At 51.6% G+C, this 19,876-nt stretch overlaps 1 protein-coding gene across 2 annotated transcripts in view; it reads right to left on the reverse strand.

Moving 5' to 3' along the window:
- NEGR1 (neuronal growth regulator 1) overlaps positions 1-19,876 on the reverse strand; it is a 189,211-nt gene that overhangs the window by 34,952 nt on the left and 134,383 nt on the right. For both annotated transcript variants that reach the window (XM_041398351.1, XM_041398352.1), the window contains exons 5-6: positions 14,117-14,237; positions 8,167-8,318 (exon numbers count right to left, since the gene is read on the reverse strand). In XM_041398351.1, coding sequence (XP_041254285.1) covers positions 8,167-8,318; positions 14,117-14,237 — 273 coding nt within the window. The remainder of the gene's footprint in view (positions 1-8,166; positions 8,319-14,116; positions 14,238-19,876) is intronic.

A 19,876-nucleotide genomic window follows, 5' to 3' on the forward strand; every position in this document is an offset into this window, starting at 1 on the left:
ACAATTTATTGCCTAAATTAAAGCTGCTACATCGTCAGAGGGTGCAGCCACTCCATGAGATTTGCTCCTTTCTTCCTCACATCCCTAGCAATTTAAAATTTCTCTTCTTTCCCTTGGAATATAATTTTAACTGAATAAATTAACAGAATTTAAATGATCCAGTCCTCATGCGTGTGTTTTATTTTTGAATAAAGTTAGTAAATCCAAATATTGCCAAGCCTAAAAGTCTGAATATCAGGGCAATTTATAAGAAATGTTCTTCACAGGAACAGTGCCTTCCCCCACAGTAAAATTCTGGTTCTTTCTCTAGGTGCTCCGTGGCAGGACATTTAAAAGTCAGGAAATCAGCTTTGTTACTTTAGATATGTGGGGGGAAAAAGGAAGTTTCTGAAAAATTCATTACAGGCGCTTTTCTGTGAATAGTTCTGATATCACAAATCAAAGGCTCTGATGCCAGAGCCTTGGAAGAGCCCTGAGAAGAGAAAGCTTTTATGCTCAATTTATTATTGTAAATCCAGTCCAAATCTGCACACATAAACCTGGAGGAGGAATTAAGGGTAGCAGTAATTGAGCTCTTGATTTCCGAGGCTGGTTGAGGCACCTCAGCATTTTGTTTCCTCTGTGGTTCAGCACAGAGGTTAATTAGTGCTTCTAGTGTGGGCTCACTGAAAACCTCTTGTTTTTAAACCTCTGAAGTTATTTTTAGCTTTCTTGCAGCCAAAAAAAAAAAAAAAAAAAAAAAGAAGAAAAAAAAAGAAAGGATTTTTTTTCCTCCCCTCCCTCTTTTCCTTCAGCTCACCGAGTGCCCAGACACCCAGGAACTCACAGCAGCTCCCAGGAAGATGCAGTGAAGCTCTGGAATCACCATCTCTCCATATTTTATGGTAATCCCTAAATTAAAAACACTTGACACAAACTTCACAGGTAAATGTTTGGGTTTGAGCAAATGCTTTTGTCAATTAACCCAGAATTTGTCTGGGAAATTATTTCAGTTTTGGCATTTTCCAACCAGTTAGATTATTTGCTTAAATACCAGAGTCTTGGGTTTAAAATCTATTTTCTGGTCTCTGAAAACTCAGGATATCCTTGATCAATATCTAGTTCCTTTGTGAAGCCCCCTGAAGGTTTGCTCAACAACTCGATATGAAAATAAGTTCTGCACTTAATAACCTTCTAACGAAGGAGTGCTCTGCCCTGGGTTGAGAATTGGCCACTGATCAGTGTAAGTGACTCTCTCCTGGGCCTGTGTTATGAGAAAACTTCCTAATGCACCTTCACCAATATTCCAGTAACCCACTTTTCCTGCCCAGGAGAGGCAGTAATTGTCTTCAGCCCCCCCAGCTGGGGACTGTTTCCTCCTCTGTTTCCATCTCCCCTTTCTGAGCCTCCTCCCTCCCTCCTCCCCAGGTTTTGAGGCCAAGCTGAGGTTTGTGTTCCAGACTGAGCTGTGAAATAAATCTGTGTCATTATTTATAGTGCTATTTACAGCACTTCTTGTCTTCATCCCATTTGTTACACAAGGTATTCTTTGGATTTTCATTTTTTCCAATTTACTTTGAGGCTTTGAGAAGAAACTCGAGGCACAGCGAGCTCTGCCCACGAGTGCTTCTCACCCTGAGGGGGCACAGGCAGGGAATTAAATTCTGTGGAATGTTCTAATCATTGTTTGGAGGACAGGGGGGATTGTGGGGTGTCTGCAGGGCCAGGAGCTGGGTCAGTGATCACTGGGGAGTCCCTCCCCACCCAGGATATTCCAGGATTTTATGATAATTAACTGATACTTGAGATGAAGATTTGGCCACGCCTCAACCCCTCCGATTTAACCAGGTGGGCAAGAAGAGGAGTCTGAACCTTGTGAGCTGTGTGTGACTGCAAAATTTGTGCATATAAACACAAATGGAACAAACCAGAGCATCAGGGCAACTTCAGCAGGAGCCCACAGCAGAGACCCTGGGGCTTCTGTTTGATTTCTCTTTGATTTTTCCCTGATCCACTCCCAGGCCTTTAAATTTCTGCTACATGCCAAGGAGAAACTTGTGTTCCTGGCCTTGCTCAAATGGGTTATTTCTGCCTCATCCCATCTCAGTCACTTATTGTCATATAATTCACAATAAAGCTCAAGCTGGAAAATGGATTTAGAGAAAATTCCTTCATAACTCTCGGTAATTGTTACCTGGAGCAGCAGTTGGCATCCATATGGAAGGAGCTCGAACCCAACGTTTAACAGAATTATCATGACTTACACAAATGGGGGATTTGGCCATTTATCTAATTCTCTGGAATGTATGAATCCAAGGTGCAGAGTTCCCAGCAATGTGCTCTGGAATGGCTCCCCCAGCCCTGCCAGGGGAGGGGGGCTCTGCCTCAGCTGAGCTGCTGCCCCAGGGGAGAGGGGAGGGCAGGAAGGTTTTCCCTGGCTGGCAATCCCAGAATCACTGTTGTACTTGTGGGGTTCCCAGACAAAGGAGGAATGATGAATCTGACTCCATGTTCTCAGAAGGCTAATTTATTATTTTATGATCTATATTGTATTAAAGAATACTATGCTATCCTATACTAAAGAATACAGAAAGGATACTTACAGAATGCTAAAAAGATAATCATAATGAAAACTTGTGACTCTCTCCAGAGTCCCGACACAGCTTGGCCCTGATTGGCCAAAGAGTCAAAATAATTCACAGCACAAACCCAACGAAACAACCACCTGTTGGATAAACAATCTCCAACCACATTCCGAAGCAGCAAAACACAGGAGAAGCAAATGAGATAAGAATTGTTTTCCTTTTTCTCTGAGGCTTCTCAGCTTCCCAGGAGAAAAATCCCGGGCAAAGGGATTTTTCCAGAGAATGTGAATGCCACAAATCAGGGAATCCTGGGGCTGGCTGGGAGCTCTCAGAGCTGTTTTCCTTTGGGAACAGGAGCACTCCATCAATGCCCTGCACCCAGGGGCAGGACTGGGAGGGATGAAGGGAAAATGAGCTGCAGAGCACCAGTTCTCTGCACAGTGATGGCTCCTGGAGACCTTGGGCTGGATCCAAACCTTACTAAATCAATAACTGTCCTCTGACTGACTGACTGCAGCAGGCTTTCAGCAGGCTCCTAATGAGAACAGGAATTTTCATTTAAGCTTATAAATATATATATATATACCTACAGACACTTCTTCTATTATATTTTCTGATGCAGACCAGCCCGCCTGGCTGAGACAGAACTATGCAAATTGAAATTTGATTTGCTTTCCAGGCCAGTATTTGAGAGACAAAATAGCAAAATCTTCCTTAGGTAATTGGACAACAGCAGAAACTGTGGACACAAAGGGAATTTCCCTGGAGAGTGTATTTCTCTCCAGAAATGTCAGATTTGGTGGGCCAGGCAAAGCTGTGGAGCTAAAACTGAGCAGAACCTGACACAGACCCAAAGGCAGTGAGATGTGATTTCTCAGTCAATAAAATGGAACTGCTGATTTAAGGATGAACTCTGTGACCAGGGCATGCCAGAACATTAATGAATGAAGGCTGGGTAAACTCCTGCTGAGCCTGCCCACGGCCAGCCCGGGATGCGGGGGACAGATGGCACGGGAGGTGCTGCAGCAGGGACACTCCAGGAGAGCCACCTCAGTGCCCTGCTCTTCCCTGTGCCCACAGCCCAGCTCTCCTCCTTCCTGGCAAACCCTGCTCCTCTCCCTTCTTCCCCCAGCCCGGGAAAACCCAAAGGAACGGTGCCAGAGGAGGAAGAAGCAGGGCTGTGAGATGTGTGCAGGCTCTCTCTGGGCCACAGGCAGCCACTCCAACACCAGGAGCAGGGAGCAGCAGCAGGGCTGTGCCCTCCGCTCCCTCCCTTCTCTCAGGATCACCCAGCCTGGAAAAGCCCCCCAAGACCTCAGTCCGTGGCCGAGGGGATCTCTGGAGCCCCCTGAGGTCTGGCCCAGGACTGGCAGAGCAGCAGGCCCTGCAGGAATGGCCGTGGGGACGGCGCTGGCCGTGGGTCAGCAGAGGGGGCACAGCAGGGCCCTTCCCCCTTGGCAGGGACCCCGAGCCACCCCGATGGCTGCTGGAGCCTCTGGGGGGCCCTGAGAGCGATTTACAGCGAGCTCATTTACTCCTGGGGGGAGCACTGGCGTTATTTATGTCTCCGACACGCAGCCCAGGCTCCGTGAGCGTTAATACATGAGTTTAATTAGGGATCTCCGTGTAGGAACCAGCACGTAAGGCAATCAACACGTGCAAATTGAGGGCATGGTCTGGTGCCTCTGCGGAGCTGGAGACACGATTCCAAACGTGTGCCACTAACCAGGAGTGCACAGTCAGCTGCTGGCCCAGTGAAGTCCCTGTGTGATGAAATCAGCACAGAAAATACCACCACATCCCTCTCACGAGGTTCCTTCTCCTTCCAAACGTCACTCCTGACCTCTTGGGCAGCTTTTCACAATTATTTACATTTTTTTCATAGTTACTGGCAGTATGTCCAAGGATTCTGTGTGAACCTGGATATCAGTAACACCTCTGGATCACAGAACCAGCCATGTAAAAAGCAATTTCTCTGGCAGTGTTAGGAAAAGAGAAGGATGCTTCCTGTGGATTGCCAGGTTTTCTAAAGAAAGGTTATCAGGGATTCCATGCCTCAAACACTTCCCCACAAGAACCAACACAGCTGGAGGATCCCAAGGACCCAGCCACGAATAATTAGCAAATTGCCATTGATTATCCATTTTTTGGAACCACTGCTTCTCTTCGTGTTCCCCGCCAGGCTCAGACTTCCTCTTTTCCAGCTGCTGGGTTTTTATTAATGGCTGGATCTTGGGCAGGGTCTCCAGGCAGGGACAGGACAAACTCTGTGTGCTCAGGGGTCTGGGATGCTCACACCCCCAGGCAGCGAGCTGCCAGCCTGTCCCCAGGGCAGGAGGGGTCTGGCTGCCCTCGGGGGGTGTCCCCAGCTCAGTGGGGCTGTCCCCTGTCCTGGTGAGCAGCCACAGCCCCCGAGGTTCTCCCCAGCCAGGGGCACTGCCTGTCCAGCTCCACGGAGAGTGTCCTTGGCTCCCTCCGTGTCCCAGCCACTCTCCCAGGGCCAGCCTGACCTTGTCCTGCCATCCCTGACCCTCCTCGTGGCTCTCTGTCAGCTCAGGGCTCCCTGATGGATCTCAGAGAGCCAGAGCCCTCTCCAGGTAAAGGGAACAGCCCTTTTCCTTCTGTCCTGCATCTGTGTGGATGCAGGTCCCAGTGATGGAGACTGGGCTCAGTCCTGTCCCCAGGAAAGGTCCCCAGCTGTGCACAGCTGCTGTGCCATTTGGGTACACCATGTACATGATGTGCATTTGTGCATTAGGTACATTGGGTGCATTAGGTGTGTTATGTTTGTAATACGGGGATGTGCTAAGAAAAACCCACAGGTTTTCCAACTCTGCTGCAACGTTTTTGTTAAAAAAGCCTGCCCTGAGAGCAGGGAGCAGCCAGTGGCCACTGAGTCCCCAGGGCTGCTGGCCAGGAGCCCACAGTGGCCGTGCAGGGGGCCCTGTGCTCAGGGGTCACAGCACGGGGTCACACTGGGGTCTGAGCTGCTCCCACTGGGGATTTGGCATCTCCCTCCTGTGTCTCTGCACATCTGAGGGGTTTCCCATGGGATGGAGAATCCCAAGCTCCCCCAGGTCACAGAACAGGGTCACACTGGGGATTTGGGATCTCCCTCCTGTGACTCTGCACATCTGACGGGTTTCCCATGGGATGGGGGAGATCTCACACCTCCCTGTGTCACAGTACAGTGTCACACTGGGGATTTGGGATCTCCCTCCTGTGACTCTGCACATCTGACGGGTTTCCCATGGGAGGGGGGAGATCTCGCACCTCCCTGTGTCACAGTACAGTGTCACCCTGGGGATTTGGGATCTCCCTCCTGTGACTCTGCACATCTGACGGGTTTCCCATGGGAGGGGGGAGATCTCGCACCTCCCTGTGTCACAGTACAGTGTCACCCTGGGGATTTGGGATCTCCCTCCTGTGACTCTGCACATCTGACGGGTTTCCCATGGGAGGGGGGAGATCTCGCACCTCCCTGTGTCACAGTACAGTGTCACCCTGGGGATTTGGGATCTCCCTCCTGTGTCTCTGCACACCCCAGATGTTTCCCATGGGATAGAGGATCCCAAGCTCCCCCAGATCATGGGACATGGGGATTTAGGATCCCACTCCTGTGTCTCTGCACACCCCAGGGGTTTCCAGTGGAATAGAGGATCCCAAGCTCCCCCAGATCATGGGACATGGGGATTTAGGATCCCCCTCCTGTGTCTCTGCACACCCCAGGGTTTCCCATGGGATGGGGCTCCCGAGTCGCCGCCGTTGCGAAGCCAGTGCACCCCCAGCCAGTGTGACACCAGTGCAGCCCCAGCCTGTGTGACAGCAGTGCAGCCCCAGCGTGCAGCACGCCCTGAAATAAGGCAGCAGTGCAATTTCAGCAGTCCCCAGTAACAAATGGAACTCCTCTGAGCCCCACGTTTGGCTCCTGAGCGCTGCAGGCAGGCAGAGCTCCAGCTCCCTCGCACGTACCTGAACCAGCACATATGGCCCACTCTCACTGCCAACAAAATGAAATGCAAGAGTTTCACAGGAGAAAATTCTCGCTGAAGGATTAAGGAGTCCACGCTTAACGAGTTGCTACCCTGAGAATTATTGTTACTTTTTTTTTGTCTTTTTTTTTTAAAGGGCTAATGCTTCTAGATAATATTAATATAAATTATAAGCAAAGGAAAAACTTCACCAAACGATCCTCATTCCCAACCAAAATCCAGATCACCACCTTTAGGACAGCTCTCCTTGTCTGGAGAGCTGGATTTAAATAATCACAGTATAAAATAAGACATTTCATCTTGCTCTTTGAGTCAAACCTCTGAGCCAACGTCCCCCCATTTCCCTCCCAAGGTCAGCAGCAGACCCAGATTTCCAGAATTTTCCCTCAGACCATTCTGCTTCCCACCTCCCCTTTCTTTCATGATGGAGAACATCTATTTTTATGATTTGTACCAATGCACTTGGTACTTCTATGACATTTTCAACCTCTGCCTCTCAAAGTTCTTTTCAAGGGTGGCTACAAGGCACCTCACAATTTAAGACAGAAAAAATCCTGGCAGCAGCTCAGAGACAGATTCAGCCCTGCTCTGTTCAAATGAAGCCAGACCTTCCTTCTACCTGCTCTGAATTGCAAATACACCAAATTCCAGACCCTTCTGGCTTAATATTCCTTTGTTTTCACTTACATTTCCTGTCTAAAATAAGTGTAACATCGTTCCCACTTTGGTAATGATCCCTCAAATATTAAATAAATGGCAGCAAAGGCTCCCTGTTATTTTGTGCCTGTTACACCTCTCCTGCAGGAATTTAGAACCTCCTGACAATATTCATCATATGGGGAGTACGTTCAGGAGGAAATTTCACGGAAGGCAGGCAATAATTGTGGGATTTAAGCAACTGAAGCTCTGCATTTCCACGCAGTGAGGAATATCTTCACGTGCAGGATACACCCGGAGTTTTGTCTCTCTTTTATCACACTCAGAAGAGAGCAGCACCAGAACTGCATAATGAGCACCTTTGGATGCACCAGCTGATGGCTGAACACCCAGCAGCAGTGAAATGCTACCGAGCCACAGCTAAAAATTCCTCCCCAACAGCACCTTGGGGCCCCTTTTGGGCAACTCCCCGCTGGGCATCCAGCGCCTCGCCTCTCTCACTGCCTTCTCCAAGAGACTGCCCTGCTCTGCACCAGCCACCGCCAGAGCTGGTGGGACAGAGCTCTGGCACATCCCAGCTCTCTGGCACAGGCTGCTCCTTGGAATGTGCTGGAAAGCCTCTGCCCTGGATGGCAGGGACCTGCGGCTGCCGCTGGGAGCAGGAAGCTGTCACCCTTGTGCCTCTGCACCACCGGGAAGGGTGGGCTTAGCTGGGCTTTCTGGCAGAGCCACAGCCCCTGATCCCCAGAACGCACCGCAGCAGCCAGAGCCAGAACCCAAACCCTTCCCTGCACGGAGCAGCCACCGCCAGCTGCGGAAGCGCCGACCCTGATGGACACAGGGGCATTTCCAGGTGTGCGGGGGAACGAGCACACTGCTCCTCTCGGGCTGTGGGACCCACGGGGCTGGGAGGAACCAACCCTGAGCGCTGGCCACACGTCCCCGTTACTTACGGTTGAGAGGCAGGCTGGCATTGGTCGTCCCTAGCTTGTTGGCTGCGACACAAGTATAGTTGCCAAAGTGCTCTTCTGTCACATTGGTAACAGTAAGAAGGGATCTTGTACTATAATTTTTAATAGTGATTCCTTGTTGACCATTGATCAGTCTAGAAAGCAAAAAGAAAATGTCTATAACTCATATACCACAACCAAGATTTTATTTTTTTTTTTTTTTCACATCTCTCCTTTCTTTCCTGGTTTTACAGACAGCCCCGGGAGCACGGTGAGCTCTTTGCAAGCTGCCAGTGCCTGTGCTGAGAATAATTCCCGGCACTTTGGGGAGCCCTGGGGCTGGGGGTGCTGAGGGGAACAGTGCTGCCTGCCTGTCCTGCAGCTGAGAGAAAAGAAACACCCACAGCCCTTCCTGCCTGGAGGAGCAGGGACAGAAACTCCTGGATGCAGAGCTTGGGTTTTAAACTGGGCAAAGCCAACTGGGAATTGAAATGCCTTCACAGGGGCAGAAATGGGCCCTGGTAAGCCTTTCTAAGGGGGTCTTTGCCATTTCAAGAGGCACTTTTCAGTCTCTGGAGTTGAGTGCTTTCACTGCTCTGGCTGGTGGCAGGTGAGGATTCGGAGCCAGGATTGTGACCGTGGTTTTGTTGCTGGGGCTCTACAGCTGCAAATGAGCCTTGCAATTAGGGACAAAATGCTTCAGCAGCACTGCTGAGGCAGCAGCCTGGGCAGGATCAGGTAATGAGGCACAGAAAAAAGCCAAATCAGGACTCCTCTCGCCCAGCTTTGAGCTTCCCACCCCAAATTCATAGGAAAAATGCAGGTGTGTGGATACTGCTCCCACAGCCATGTCAGGAGCGTTGCTGGGCACCAGGACAAAGCAGGAGAACCAGCTTTAATGATGTTGTCGTAGGCAAACCACGTCTGATCAAACAAGGAGACGAGAAGGGGAACCGTGTTATTAAAAACTCGCTACAGTTATTACTCATAATTCCTTCTATTTCCCACAAGGAGCAGAGTTTTGGATTAGGAATGCAATTTTTGTCTGCTATATTGAAGGATATGATCGTATATCCTGGGAATTAATGCCATCTTCCACCGTTCTGTCCGAAAACCTTGGCAAATCTGTCATTAATTGCACTTGTGCAGGCTGTGGACTGAACATTGCTCATTGTTATGGGAGTGCCTCTCCTCCCATCAGAGCCCTGCAGGTGCTGCTCACACAGGGATTTCTCCTCCCTGGGCAGGTTGTGTTGCTTAAAGGACTCTGCTCTTCCAGCCCAAGGCTGGGGAGAGGATGTGCCACACCCCATGGGCACGAAAACACAGAAAAATGGGATTGCAGCACCTGCTTTGGGGTGAACACACACTGCTCTTGGAAGATTCATCTTTGGTCCAGAAAGAGAAAACTTCTGTGCCAGGTGGAAATTTGTCCTTTCAGTCTTTGCACGTGGATGTTCTCTAAACCCACCAATGGCTGTCCCTCTGCTTCCTGCCTCTCCTGCAGAAAATTCCATAAGAGTTCTTCACTCCCAAACCCCCCTGCTGTGCTGCTCCCATGCACAGGTGCCCAGAGCAGCTGTGGCTGCCCCTGGATCCCTGGCAGTGCCCAAGGCCAGGCTGGAGCAGCTGGGACAGTGGGAGGTGTCCCTGCCATGGCAGGGCTGGCACTGGGTGGGATTTAAGGTCCATTCCAACCCAACCCAGCCTGGGATCCTGTGGTCTGCACCGGCTGTTTCCAAGCCAGCTCCACACTTTTGGCCCAGAGTTTGAGCTCCCCCATCTCCATTTCAGCTGCAAGGTTCACCTCCTTTTTTTCCCCAGAAAATATGGAGCGCTGGGATCTTTGCTGTCACCATGCCCTGTCCCAGGTGACATCTGCCTCTGAGAGTGCCTGCCTGCTGTGACCTGCTGCCCAGGGGTGCCAGCTCGGGGCTGTCCCTGTCGCTGTCCCCACGTGCCCTCCCTGGAGCCCTGCTGGGATGGGGCTGGCACTGAGGCTCAGGGCTGGAGGTCCTGCAGCAAAGGGGGCTGGGCAGGGATGCAGATGGGTGAGCACACAATTCCCAGAGCAGGAGCTGCCCAGGGGTGTCCGTGTGCAGCTGGAGGAGCAGAAACTCTTCCTGGGGAATCGGCTGCTCTGTGCACGGCTCGGCCAAGCTCAGCACCCAGCTCTCATTTGTATTAATTATATAATAATTAATTATATAATCATTTATTGCTGGGCCTCAGCCAGGGACTGCCAGGCTGCAACAGCATCCTGGGGTGTGCACAACAGAGATATGGGGGTGCACAACAGTGTTCTGGGTGTGTGTACAACAGCGTTATGGGTGTGTGTACAACAGCACTCTGGGTGTGCACAACAGTGTTCTGGGTGTGTGTACAACAGCACTCTGGGTGTGTGTACAACAGCATTCTGGGTGTACAACAGCACTCTGGGTGTACAACAGCACTATGGGTGTGTACAACAGCGTTCTGGGTGTGCACAACAGAGTTATGGGGGTGCACAACAGTGTTCTGGATGTGTGTACAACAGCATTCTGGGTGTGTGCACAACAGTGTTCTGGATGTGTGTACAACAGCGCTCTGGGAGTGTGTACAACAGCACTCTGGGTGTACAACAGCGTTCTGGGTGTGCACAACAGAGTTATGGGGGTGCACAACAGTGTTCTGGTGTGTGTACAACAGCACTCTGGGGTGTGTGCAACAGCACTCTGGGGGTGTGTACAACAGTGTTCTGGGTGTGTGTACAACAGCACTCTGGGTGTACAACAGCGTTCTGGGTGTGCACAACAGCACTCCGGGTGTGCACAACAGCGTTCTGGGGGTGTACAACAGTGTTCTGTGTGTGTGTACAACAGCGTTCTGGGTGTACAACAGCACTCTAGGTGTGTGCACCACAGCACTCTGGGTGTACAACAGCGTTCTGGGTGTGCACAACAGCACTCTGGGTGTACAACAGTGTTCTGGGGTGTGCAGCCCCCCTGCACGCTCCTTCCCCGTTGCTCTGTGCCCCCGGGAAGAGCGAGCCCCTCCTCTCCCAGGGATGGCTCCCAGGCATCCCCCGTGCCCCAGTGCCAGCCCCAGCCCTGCTCTGCCTCCATCCCAGAATACCTGCACCGTGCTGTAACTGATGAAACCATGATAATGAGCTTTGTCATTCCAAATGCAAGTCTTGTTTGCTTTGAGAAGGAGAAGGGAATTAATACTTTAATATTTCATTTAGGTGACTTTTGGGCTTCTTCCCTGTGGCTGTTTAGTGTCTGAGCTCTAATTTCTGTGAGCCCAGAACACAGCCTGAGAGCAGACTGGGTTCAGAGCTGGCACATTGAAGCCATTGGGCTCTCCACAGGGAATTCCCAAAAATCTTCAAAGCCCATTTCTGACACCCCATCCCTGGAAGTGCCTGCACGCTCCTTCCCCGTTGCTCTGTGCCCCCGGGAAGAGCGAGCCCCTCCTCTCCCCAGGGATGGCTCCCAAGTGTCCCCCGAGCCCCAGTGCCAGCCCCAGCCCTGCTCTGCCTCCATCCCAGAATACCTGCACCGTGCTGTAACTGATGAAGCCATGATAATGAGCTTTGTCATTCCAAATGCAAGTCTTGTTTGCTTTGAGAAGGAGAAGGGAATTAATACTTTAATATTTCATTTAGGTGACTTTTGGGCTTCTTCCCTGTGGCTGTTTAGTGTCTGAGCTCTAATTTCTGTGAGCCCAGAACACAGCCTGAGAGCAGACTGGGTTCAGAGCTGGCACATTGAAGCCATTGGGCTCTCCACAGGGAATTCCCAAAAATCTTCAAAGCCCATTTCTGACACCCCATCCCTGGAAGTGCCCCTGGATCCCTGGACAGGCCTTGGAGCACCCTGGCATAGTGGAAGGTGCCCCTGCCCATGGCAGGGGATTGGAGTGGGGTAAACTTTAGGATCCCTTCCAACCAAACCATGTGATATTTCTAGGACAATTTTGAGATGCTTTTATTAACTTCTCCCCCAAATTTTCTCCAGCTCTCCCTACCCTGTGCACCAGTACCTGGGGGAAGTTACTGATCAGAACTCCTGGGAAGTCAGTGATTAGCAGAATCAGCCCTCCCTGCCTCAAAGAGCAATAACTTTGACTCAGTGCAGTCTGTTACTGCCTCTGTGTTTAGCTTTAATGGTTATTTTATGATGAGGTGATCCCTGGAGTCTGGGAATGGTGCGTTTGGATTCACATCAATCTCAGTAACAACAGTGCAATTTCCACCCCCAAAAGCCTTGTTTCAGACACTGCACGCACACTTACGATTGCAGGGCTCACTCCCACTGCTAATTTATTGAACAATCCACCCAGATTTCTAAGAAAGAGGAGTCCCAGCCCAAGAGTATCTGACAAAAATGGGATCCTCTCTACTCTGTCAGCTGAGAATCCCGCAGGGTGTGCACTCCCAGGGAGCAAATTCAGCCGTGGAGCAAGGCTGCAAATTATCTGCAGGGTACTGGAGATGCTCCTGTGGGCTGCCCTGGGAGCTGAGCCTTCTCAGCTCTGCACCAAAGCACTGCCTGAGCTGGCCAGGGCTCTTCCTGAGCTGGCTGCCCATCATCCACAGGCAGAGGGGAGACATTGGATCCAAAGCCAGCAAAAAACTCACCCCTGGGTGTTTTCCCCTTTCCTGCAAGGGATGAGGTTTAGAGATCCCTAGCAAGGATCCCCTGAGCTGGAAGGGACCTCCAAGGATCACCAGAGCCCAGCTCCTGCAAGGATGGAGCACCAGATTTAACCCAATGTTTGAGCAGCAAGACCCAGCAGGACAGAGCTTGTCCTGCTGAGGTGAAACTCCCACCAGAGCAGGAGCAGGAGCAGGAGCACAGCCTGGCTGTCCTGAAATGCTCTGCTTTGCCTCTCCTGCTGCTGCCATGGCACTGGACGTGCTCAGCAGGGAGGAGTTTGGGCAGAGCTACAAACACAAGAGTGATCAGCGTGCTGGGAGCTGCTAATTGAAGCTGGAGTGCCAAAACCTGCTCTGAAATATTCCCACAGAAAGGGTCTTTGTGCTGCAATGGCCCCAGGACGGGCACAACTCAACACAGCCACGAACAGCCATGGAGATGGGATGCAGATGGATCTCACCAACACAGCAGAAACGTTCCTGGTCCTTACAGGAAAGATCAGTTGAAGAGAAGCTTCGGGATATGGTGGGATGCCATGGCTCAGCAAAGAGGGAGGAGGACAGCAGCTCGTGCTGCAGGAGGGGAGCAGCTGAGGAAGGAGCTGACAGATGGCTTTCTGTGAAAAAGGGTCATTAATATTCTCCTGCCAGCTCCCAGGTTTAATGGGATGCTCGAGCTGACAAACCCAGCACTTGGAAGGTGGGAAGTTCCCAAAGCTTCCCAGCTACAAGGGACAATATCCACCTGCTTCTGCAGCAGTGTGTGAGCCCAAGAGAAACGAGCTCCTGCGAAGGCCCAGAGCTGTAAACCAAATGTAAACCTGCTCCAAAGCAAAACACCTCCTGTTTAATGAGCTGCCTGTGGAACAAAGGGACTCTGCAGAGATGCTGTTGCTGACCCAGAAGGGCCCACACAAACCCAGAACACAGGGCCAGGTTTTAGGGTGCAGTGCTCCCCTGACCCCCTTGCTGCAGCGACCTGCAGAGCTCACCCCAGAGCACAACCAGGGCATCCCTGACACTGCCTCAGAGCCTTGCTCTCAAAGGTGAGGAAGACAAATTGACCAGAAATCCTTTTTGCAGCTTCTCCCAGTGCTTTTCTGGCTGTCACCCTTCAAAGGCTGCAGCTCCTTTGGATGTCAGGCTGTTGCCATTTCCCCTCTGACAGAGCAGGAGCCACGGCCACGGGGCAGCTCCAGCAGCCCCAAGCACCGCTGCTGGAGCTGGGCAAGCTGGAATGGGCACCCCGGGGCAGCCCCAGCCTGGCAGCAGCCCTGGCACACGAGGGGTGGGCGAGCAGTGGCTACTTACTTCCTCTCTCCTCTGTACCACTCAAAGACCGGGGCAGGCACTCCTGCACCTTCGCAGCGGATCAGGCCGTTCCCTCCAAGCACCACACCGCTGGATTTAAGTTCCTGAATTGTGGGGACAACTGAAAAATAAGAATTGTGAAATAAATGGACGTTGGCATCTGGATAGGCAGGTCACCCAGCTCCTCTCGGCCCCGCCAAGGGCTGTCCTCCAGCTCGAGCCACGTTCCAGCACTGTGCTCCAGCAGACAGAAAGTGTCCCACACTGCACATCCTGCTCCGTGTGCCTGGGGGGGAACCCAGCTGAGACATGGGGAGACAGCAATCCTGCAAAAAGCTGCTTTCCAGCTCCCCAACACAGCCCACAGCTAGCAGCATTCTTCAATTAGCTACCAGTGCTGAACTCCTGAGCACTGGGAAGGGCACAGGAGCCCCCAGCACTGGGGGACCCTGTCACCCTGATCTGCACTGCCTGCACACACCCCCAAACCTCTGACACCTCAAACTAACAGAGCAAACCTCCAAAATGATGAGCCAACCACAAATATCACAGAGAAGTGCCTTTCCCGTCATTCCACCGCGTGTGGAGTTGTTTCAGTAAGTGCATTTTGTCTTTTTAAATAGCAAACGTTGTAAATAGTAATAAACTTTTGGAGCTTAGAACTACAGACACAAATAAAGATGAAAAGCAATTGTCAGGTTTTCCGGTTGCCAGCAGAAGGAACCGCCAGCTGAAAATAAAACACAGCAAATTCCTCAGGAAAGGGATTATCAAAGGCAACAACTGCCTCCTCCTGGAACTTTTTACGTTCTCTGGTTTTAAACAATAATTTATGTGCCTCATCAAAACGCTGTAAAAACCAAACCACACAGCTTATAAATAAAAATCTGTTTATTTTTTCCCGAGCAGCTCTCCAGATGTTGCTCTAAGGTGTTTATGGACACGTGGAGCTCTGCCTGCCTCGCTCTGCTCCCCTCACATCGCGGTGCTGCTCCCCCAGCCCCGATCCAGGAGCTCCTCGGGAGCCCTGGCTGAACCACCCGAGTGCTGAAGGGTCCTGGGACCACCCCAGCTGAGCCTGGCCCTGCCAGGAGCTCTCAGAAAAGCTGGGAAGAAATCCCAGGAGGTGCTGGCCAGGATGGAAGTTGGTGGTGGCCGCAGGAAGCATCTTCAGCCCCAAAGCTGAGTGACCCCCAGCCATCCCCACCCTCCTGCAGGTGCAAACCCCAAGGGATGGGATGGGAATACATCACTGAAGCACGGGGAATTTTGGAGAGGCTGTTTCCACACCTGGAAACAGGTGCACACCTGGTTTTACCTGAGTGTGGATTGATTGTGGATGGGCACAGCTGTCTCAGCTCTGTAAGGGAGCATTGCTGCAATTACAGCAAACTGATTTGATACCCCATGAAATCGCTTTGTAAATCTGAAATACTCAACATCTGAGCCCTGCTAAACCCTTGTGCAGCCTTATCTCGGCATCCCTGTCCTTTGCACTGCCTTCTGCATTCCCACATCCTGCGTGCATCATCCCAAACCCTTCTGAGGGATCTTCCCTTGTGTGCTTTACCCTGGCAGTGCCCCAGCACCCAGCTCTGCAAAGCCTCCTGTCCCCAAATCCAGGGCAAACCCTGCCTGTGCCGGTCCTTGGGAGGTGTTTAAGGACAGGTTGGAATGTTTCCTGTGAGCCTGCAGGGCAGGGACAGCCTTGTCCCCCCCTCCCAGCACGGCTGTGTCCCACTCTCAGGAAGGAATCTGCTGGGAGTGCAGCTGCCATGGCCAGGGACAGCAAACACCCCAGCACTCAGCACAATCCCAGATCTTAACTGAGCTGGGAGAGGGAGTTTCACCTGGGGTTGAAGCAGAGCTGCTTCTCCCCCTTCCATCCTCCCTCAATCAGACTCTCAGACTGGCAGACTCAGCCCCTGCCTCCAGTTTCCTCATGCAATGATTACACAAACCAATCCATAAATCCATTAGCTTTCACCCAGCAACATGAACAACTGGAGGGGAGAATACATGTATGAGCAATTTGCATGACTCCTTCATAATCTGCATAAGGAAACACGCAGATTGTTTTTGCTGCTCCATGAAAGCAACAGGGACACGTGGAACATTCCCACTCCTTCCCTCAGGCTGTGTCAGAGATGTGGCCACGGGAAGAGTAAATAAGAGGTGAGTGAAGGCTGAGTCACGTCCCAAGCTCCTGTTCCTAAGAGGCACCACCTTGCTGCTTCCCCCCGAGCCTGCTCACCTTCTCCTTGGTGTTTTGGGGATATTTTTGTCTTGCTTGGCTGGCTGTTTTTTACACAAAAGCAGAACATCCCTGACAATGTGTTTCAGGATGAGCTGGTGCATAAAACCCTGTGGCTCACTGCTGCTTCATGGGCAGCTGGGATGGGGATGCCAGCTGCATCCCAGCCCCAAATAACAATTCCAGGCTCTGCTGCTGGCTTGGAAACTACTGGAAAACTTCTGAGGAGGAAATTTTCTCAGATCGCCCTTTGAGGAGGATTTCAGGTTCTGTTTGTTCGGAACAAGAATTGAAATCAATATTCTCTGCTTCAGGAAATCCCTGGTTAGTACAGGCATGGAAACACAAAGCGGAGATTGCTGGAGCCACCATCTCCTGGATTTATCACTGTCAGCTTCTTTTATGGCTTTTACTCTAAAGACAAACGGTGGGTTGCAGTTGTGTTCCTGGAGCACTGATTAGGGAGCCAAAAACCCACCAGACTTGGAAGCCTGAGCAGCTGCAGGTGAGATCCCACACCCCAAACCCGCTGCTCACGCTGCCCAGGTCTGCCCTGGCATGGGGAGAGACAAACAACCGGGAGCAGAAATTTGGTTAGAAAGAAGCTGAGGCTGGAGGGAGGTGTGGGACGAGTGAGACTCCAGCTCCAGCCCTCCCTCAAACTCCCACAGCCGAAGCTTCCCCTCGAGCAGGTGTGAGGGGAGGGATTCCTGCTGAGCACCCCATCATAAACAGCAATAAACAGCCAGCGAGGAAATAACACCTTGGCTCAAAGACAGGGAGCAGGAGGAGGGAGGGAAGGCGGGAGGCGAAAGCTGAGAGAGGCTGCAGGAGGAGGGAAGGGGTGCCAGCCCCCCACAGCTCCCAGGGCAGCATTATCCAGACAAATCAACAGCCGAGTGAGACGCTGCAATAAAACCTAACAGGGACCTTAACAAGAAAACCTGGTGTAAACCTAATAATTTAAAATGTATTTGTCATTTCTAGGTCTCCTAAACAACGGTTAAATAAAATGATAGAGGGAAAATGTGATTATCTGTGTCTGTCGGCAGCGCTGGCTCCTGTGACTCAGATCCGGAGGTTTTTTGTCCCCACAGCGGCTCCTTGTTCAATCCCCTCCCGTGGTTCATCCCTGCCGAGCAGGGCACTTCACATAAAGCCTGATTTCTGCCTTGGGAATGAGTTACAGGAACTGCTTCACGGCAATTTCCCCGAGAGCTGTAAGTGCCTTGCTGGGAAAGGCTCTGGGGTGGGAGCTGCGGCCGCAGCCCGCGCAGCGCTGCCGCCGTCCTGCACGCCTGTCCCCCTGGAGATGGCTGGGGGGACAGCTGGCCCTGGCCACATCTCCCCCTCACTGTCCCCAAAAACCACAGATTTGTGGGTCCCGCAGGAGGGGTCTGGGCAGAAGGGTGGGAGAGAGGAGAACTGGGCACAGCACGCCCCGGAGCTGCTGCCAGGTGTCCCCAAGGGCTCGGTGTCACCACGAGGGACACACACAGGTGTCACCATGAGGGACACACACAGGTGTCAGCACGAGGGACACACGCAGGTGTCTGTCAGCACGAGGGGCACACACAGGGGTCACCACGAGGGGCACACCCAGGTGTCACCATGAGGGACACACACAGGGGTCACCACGAGGGGCACACCCAGGTGTCACCATGAGGGACACACACAGGGGTCACCACGAGGGGCACACCCAGGTGTCACCATGAGGGACACACACAGGGGTCACCACGAGGGGCACACCCAGGTGTCACCATGAGGGACACACACAGGGGTCACCACGAGGGGCACACCCAGGTGTCACCATGAGGGACACACACAGGTGTCACCACGAGGGACACACACAGGTGTCACCCCGCACAGAGCAGCGTCCAAGGCCAGGCTGAACGGGGCCTGGGCTGTGGATGGGGTCCCTGCCATGGCAGGAGATGGGGTTTGGGGTCTCCCCCTGCCCAAAGCAGTCCCTGGCTCTGACTCTGCGCGTCTGAGCTCCCCAACACCTTCACATGGAACCCCAAACTTAACCCCTGGGTTCTGCTCCAAACCAGCCCAGAGACCTGCTGGACCTGCTCCCCATCCCAGCTACTTCCACTCTGCTTCCAATGTCTAAAGGAAGAGTTAGACCCACGGCATGCCCAGGCACAGGGAGTGCCCCAGCTCCAGCAGGTTTCCTCTTTTAACATTTTAATGAGCTTCGGGACTTTTAGGCACATTAGTTATGTTGCCCTAATTACTCATTATAATTCTAATGTGCATTTTATATTTAATTACAATGCTTATAAAGATTTGGTATGGACAGTAAATTATTATAACTAGCATGTGCATAATGATTACCAGCTGAATTTATTAACTTTTACACGAGCATTCAGGGCTGGAAACTTCCAATTTCACCTTTGTGAGCCCCCGTATTGTCTGATTAAACCAACATTTCTGTGGCATTAATTGTAAATGTCAAGGAAAAAAAAAGATCTTTTATTTTCCATGTTTTCATCAGCTTTTAATTTGGCATCCTAATGCCATCTTTTGTTAGTGAAATTGCTTTCCAGGGTGTTAAGATAAAAAATTCCAGGTAAGAGAACAGGTTTTCTGAGATGTGCTTTGTGCTCAGAAGAACAGATATCAGCAATATTCAAATATATTCTTTTCTGTATATGCACCCTCCGAGTGTGTTTTACCAACGCAGTAACAAGCCAGACAGTGTTACTTGTACTTTAAATAATTAAGATGGGCTTTCGACACTCTGGATTATTTAATTTTTCTAATTTATTCAGCGCAGCAGCCCTCCCTCTCCTTAGATTAATGGAGTGGTTTAATAATGGCTCCTCATGTCAGAGCCTTCTCTGCCGTGCAGAAACATTTGAGAGACACGACTGGAACAACCACTGGGCTCAGCAAGTTACAGGCTGATTTATTCCAGCTTTTCTCCATGACTTATCAGAATCCTGGACTCGCTGCCATCCTGACACACACATTTCCATAAATTGTACATGCAAACACAGGAGATGAGGGTAAGAATTCAGTACTAGATGGAACACGGGGTCTCTTTTGAGCTTTTCACTGAATCCCAGCCTGGTTTGGGTTGGGAGGGACCCCAGATCCCATCCATACCAATTCCTGCCCTGGCAGGGACACTGCCACTGTCCCAGGTGCTCCAGCCCCAGTGTCCAGCCTGGCCTTGGGCACTGCCAGGGATCCAGGGGCAGCCCCAGCTGCTCTGGGAATTCCATCCCAGCCAGGACTCCCTTTCCAATATCCCAGCTAAATGTGCCTTCCTTCAGCTTTGCCTTTCCCGCTCAGGCCTTCCCTTTACCAGCCCTGTACTTCCAACAGGGTTGGAATTAATTGTGGGTTAATTGAACAATGGTGCCATCCTCTCGGGAGAGAGCAGCCTCAGGCATTCCCTGCCCGGGAATGTCACAGGGATGTCTGGGGTGTCACGGGGCACATCCACTCCCCAAAACGTGCTCCTCCCTCAGCCCAGCTCACGGATTGCCCTGGAT

This window comes from Onychostruthus taczanowskii, unplaced genomic scaffold (genome assembly GCF_017590055.1).
Source record: "Onychostruthus taczanowskii isolate IOZ18803 unplaced genomic scaffold, ASM1759005v1 scaffold144, whole genome shotgun sequence".
NCBI lineage: Eukaryota > Metazoa > Chordata > Aves > Passeriformes > Passeridae > Onychostruthus > Onychostruthus taczanowskii.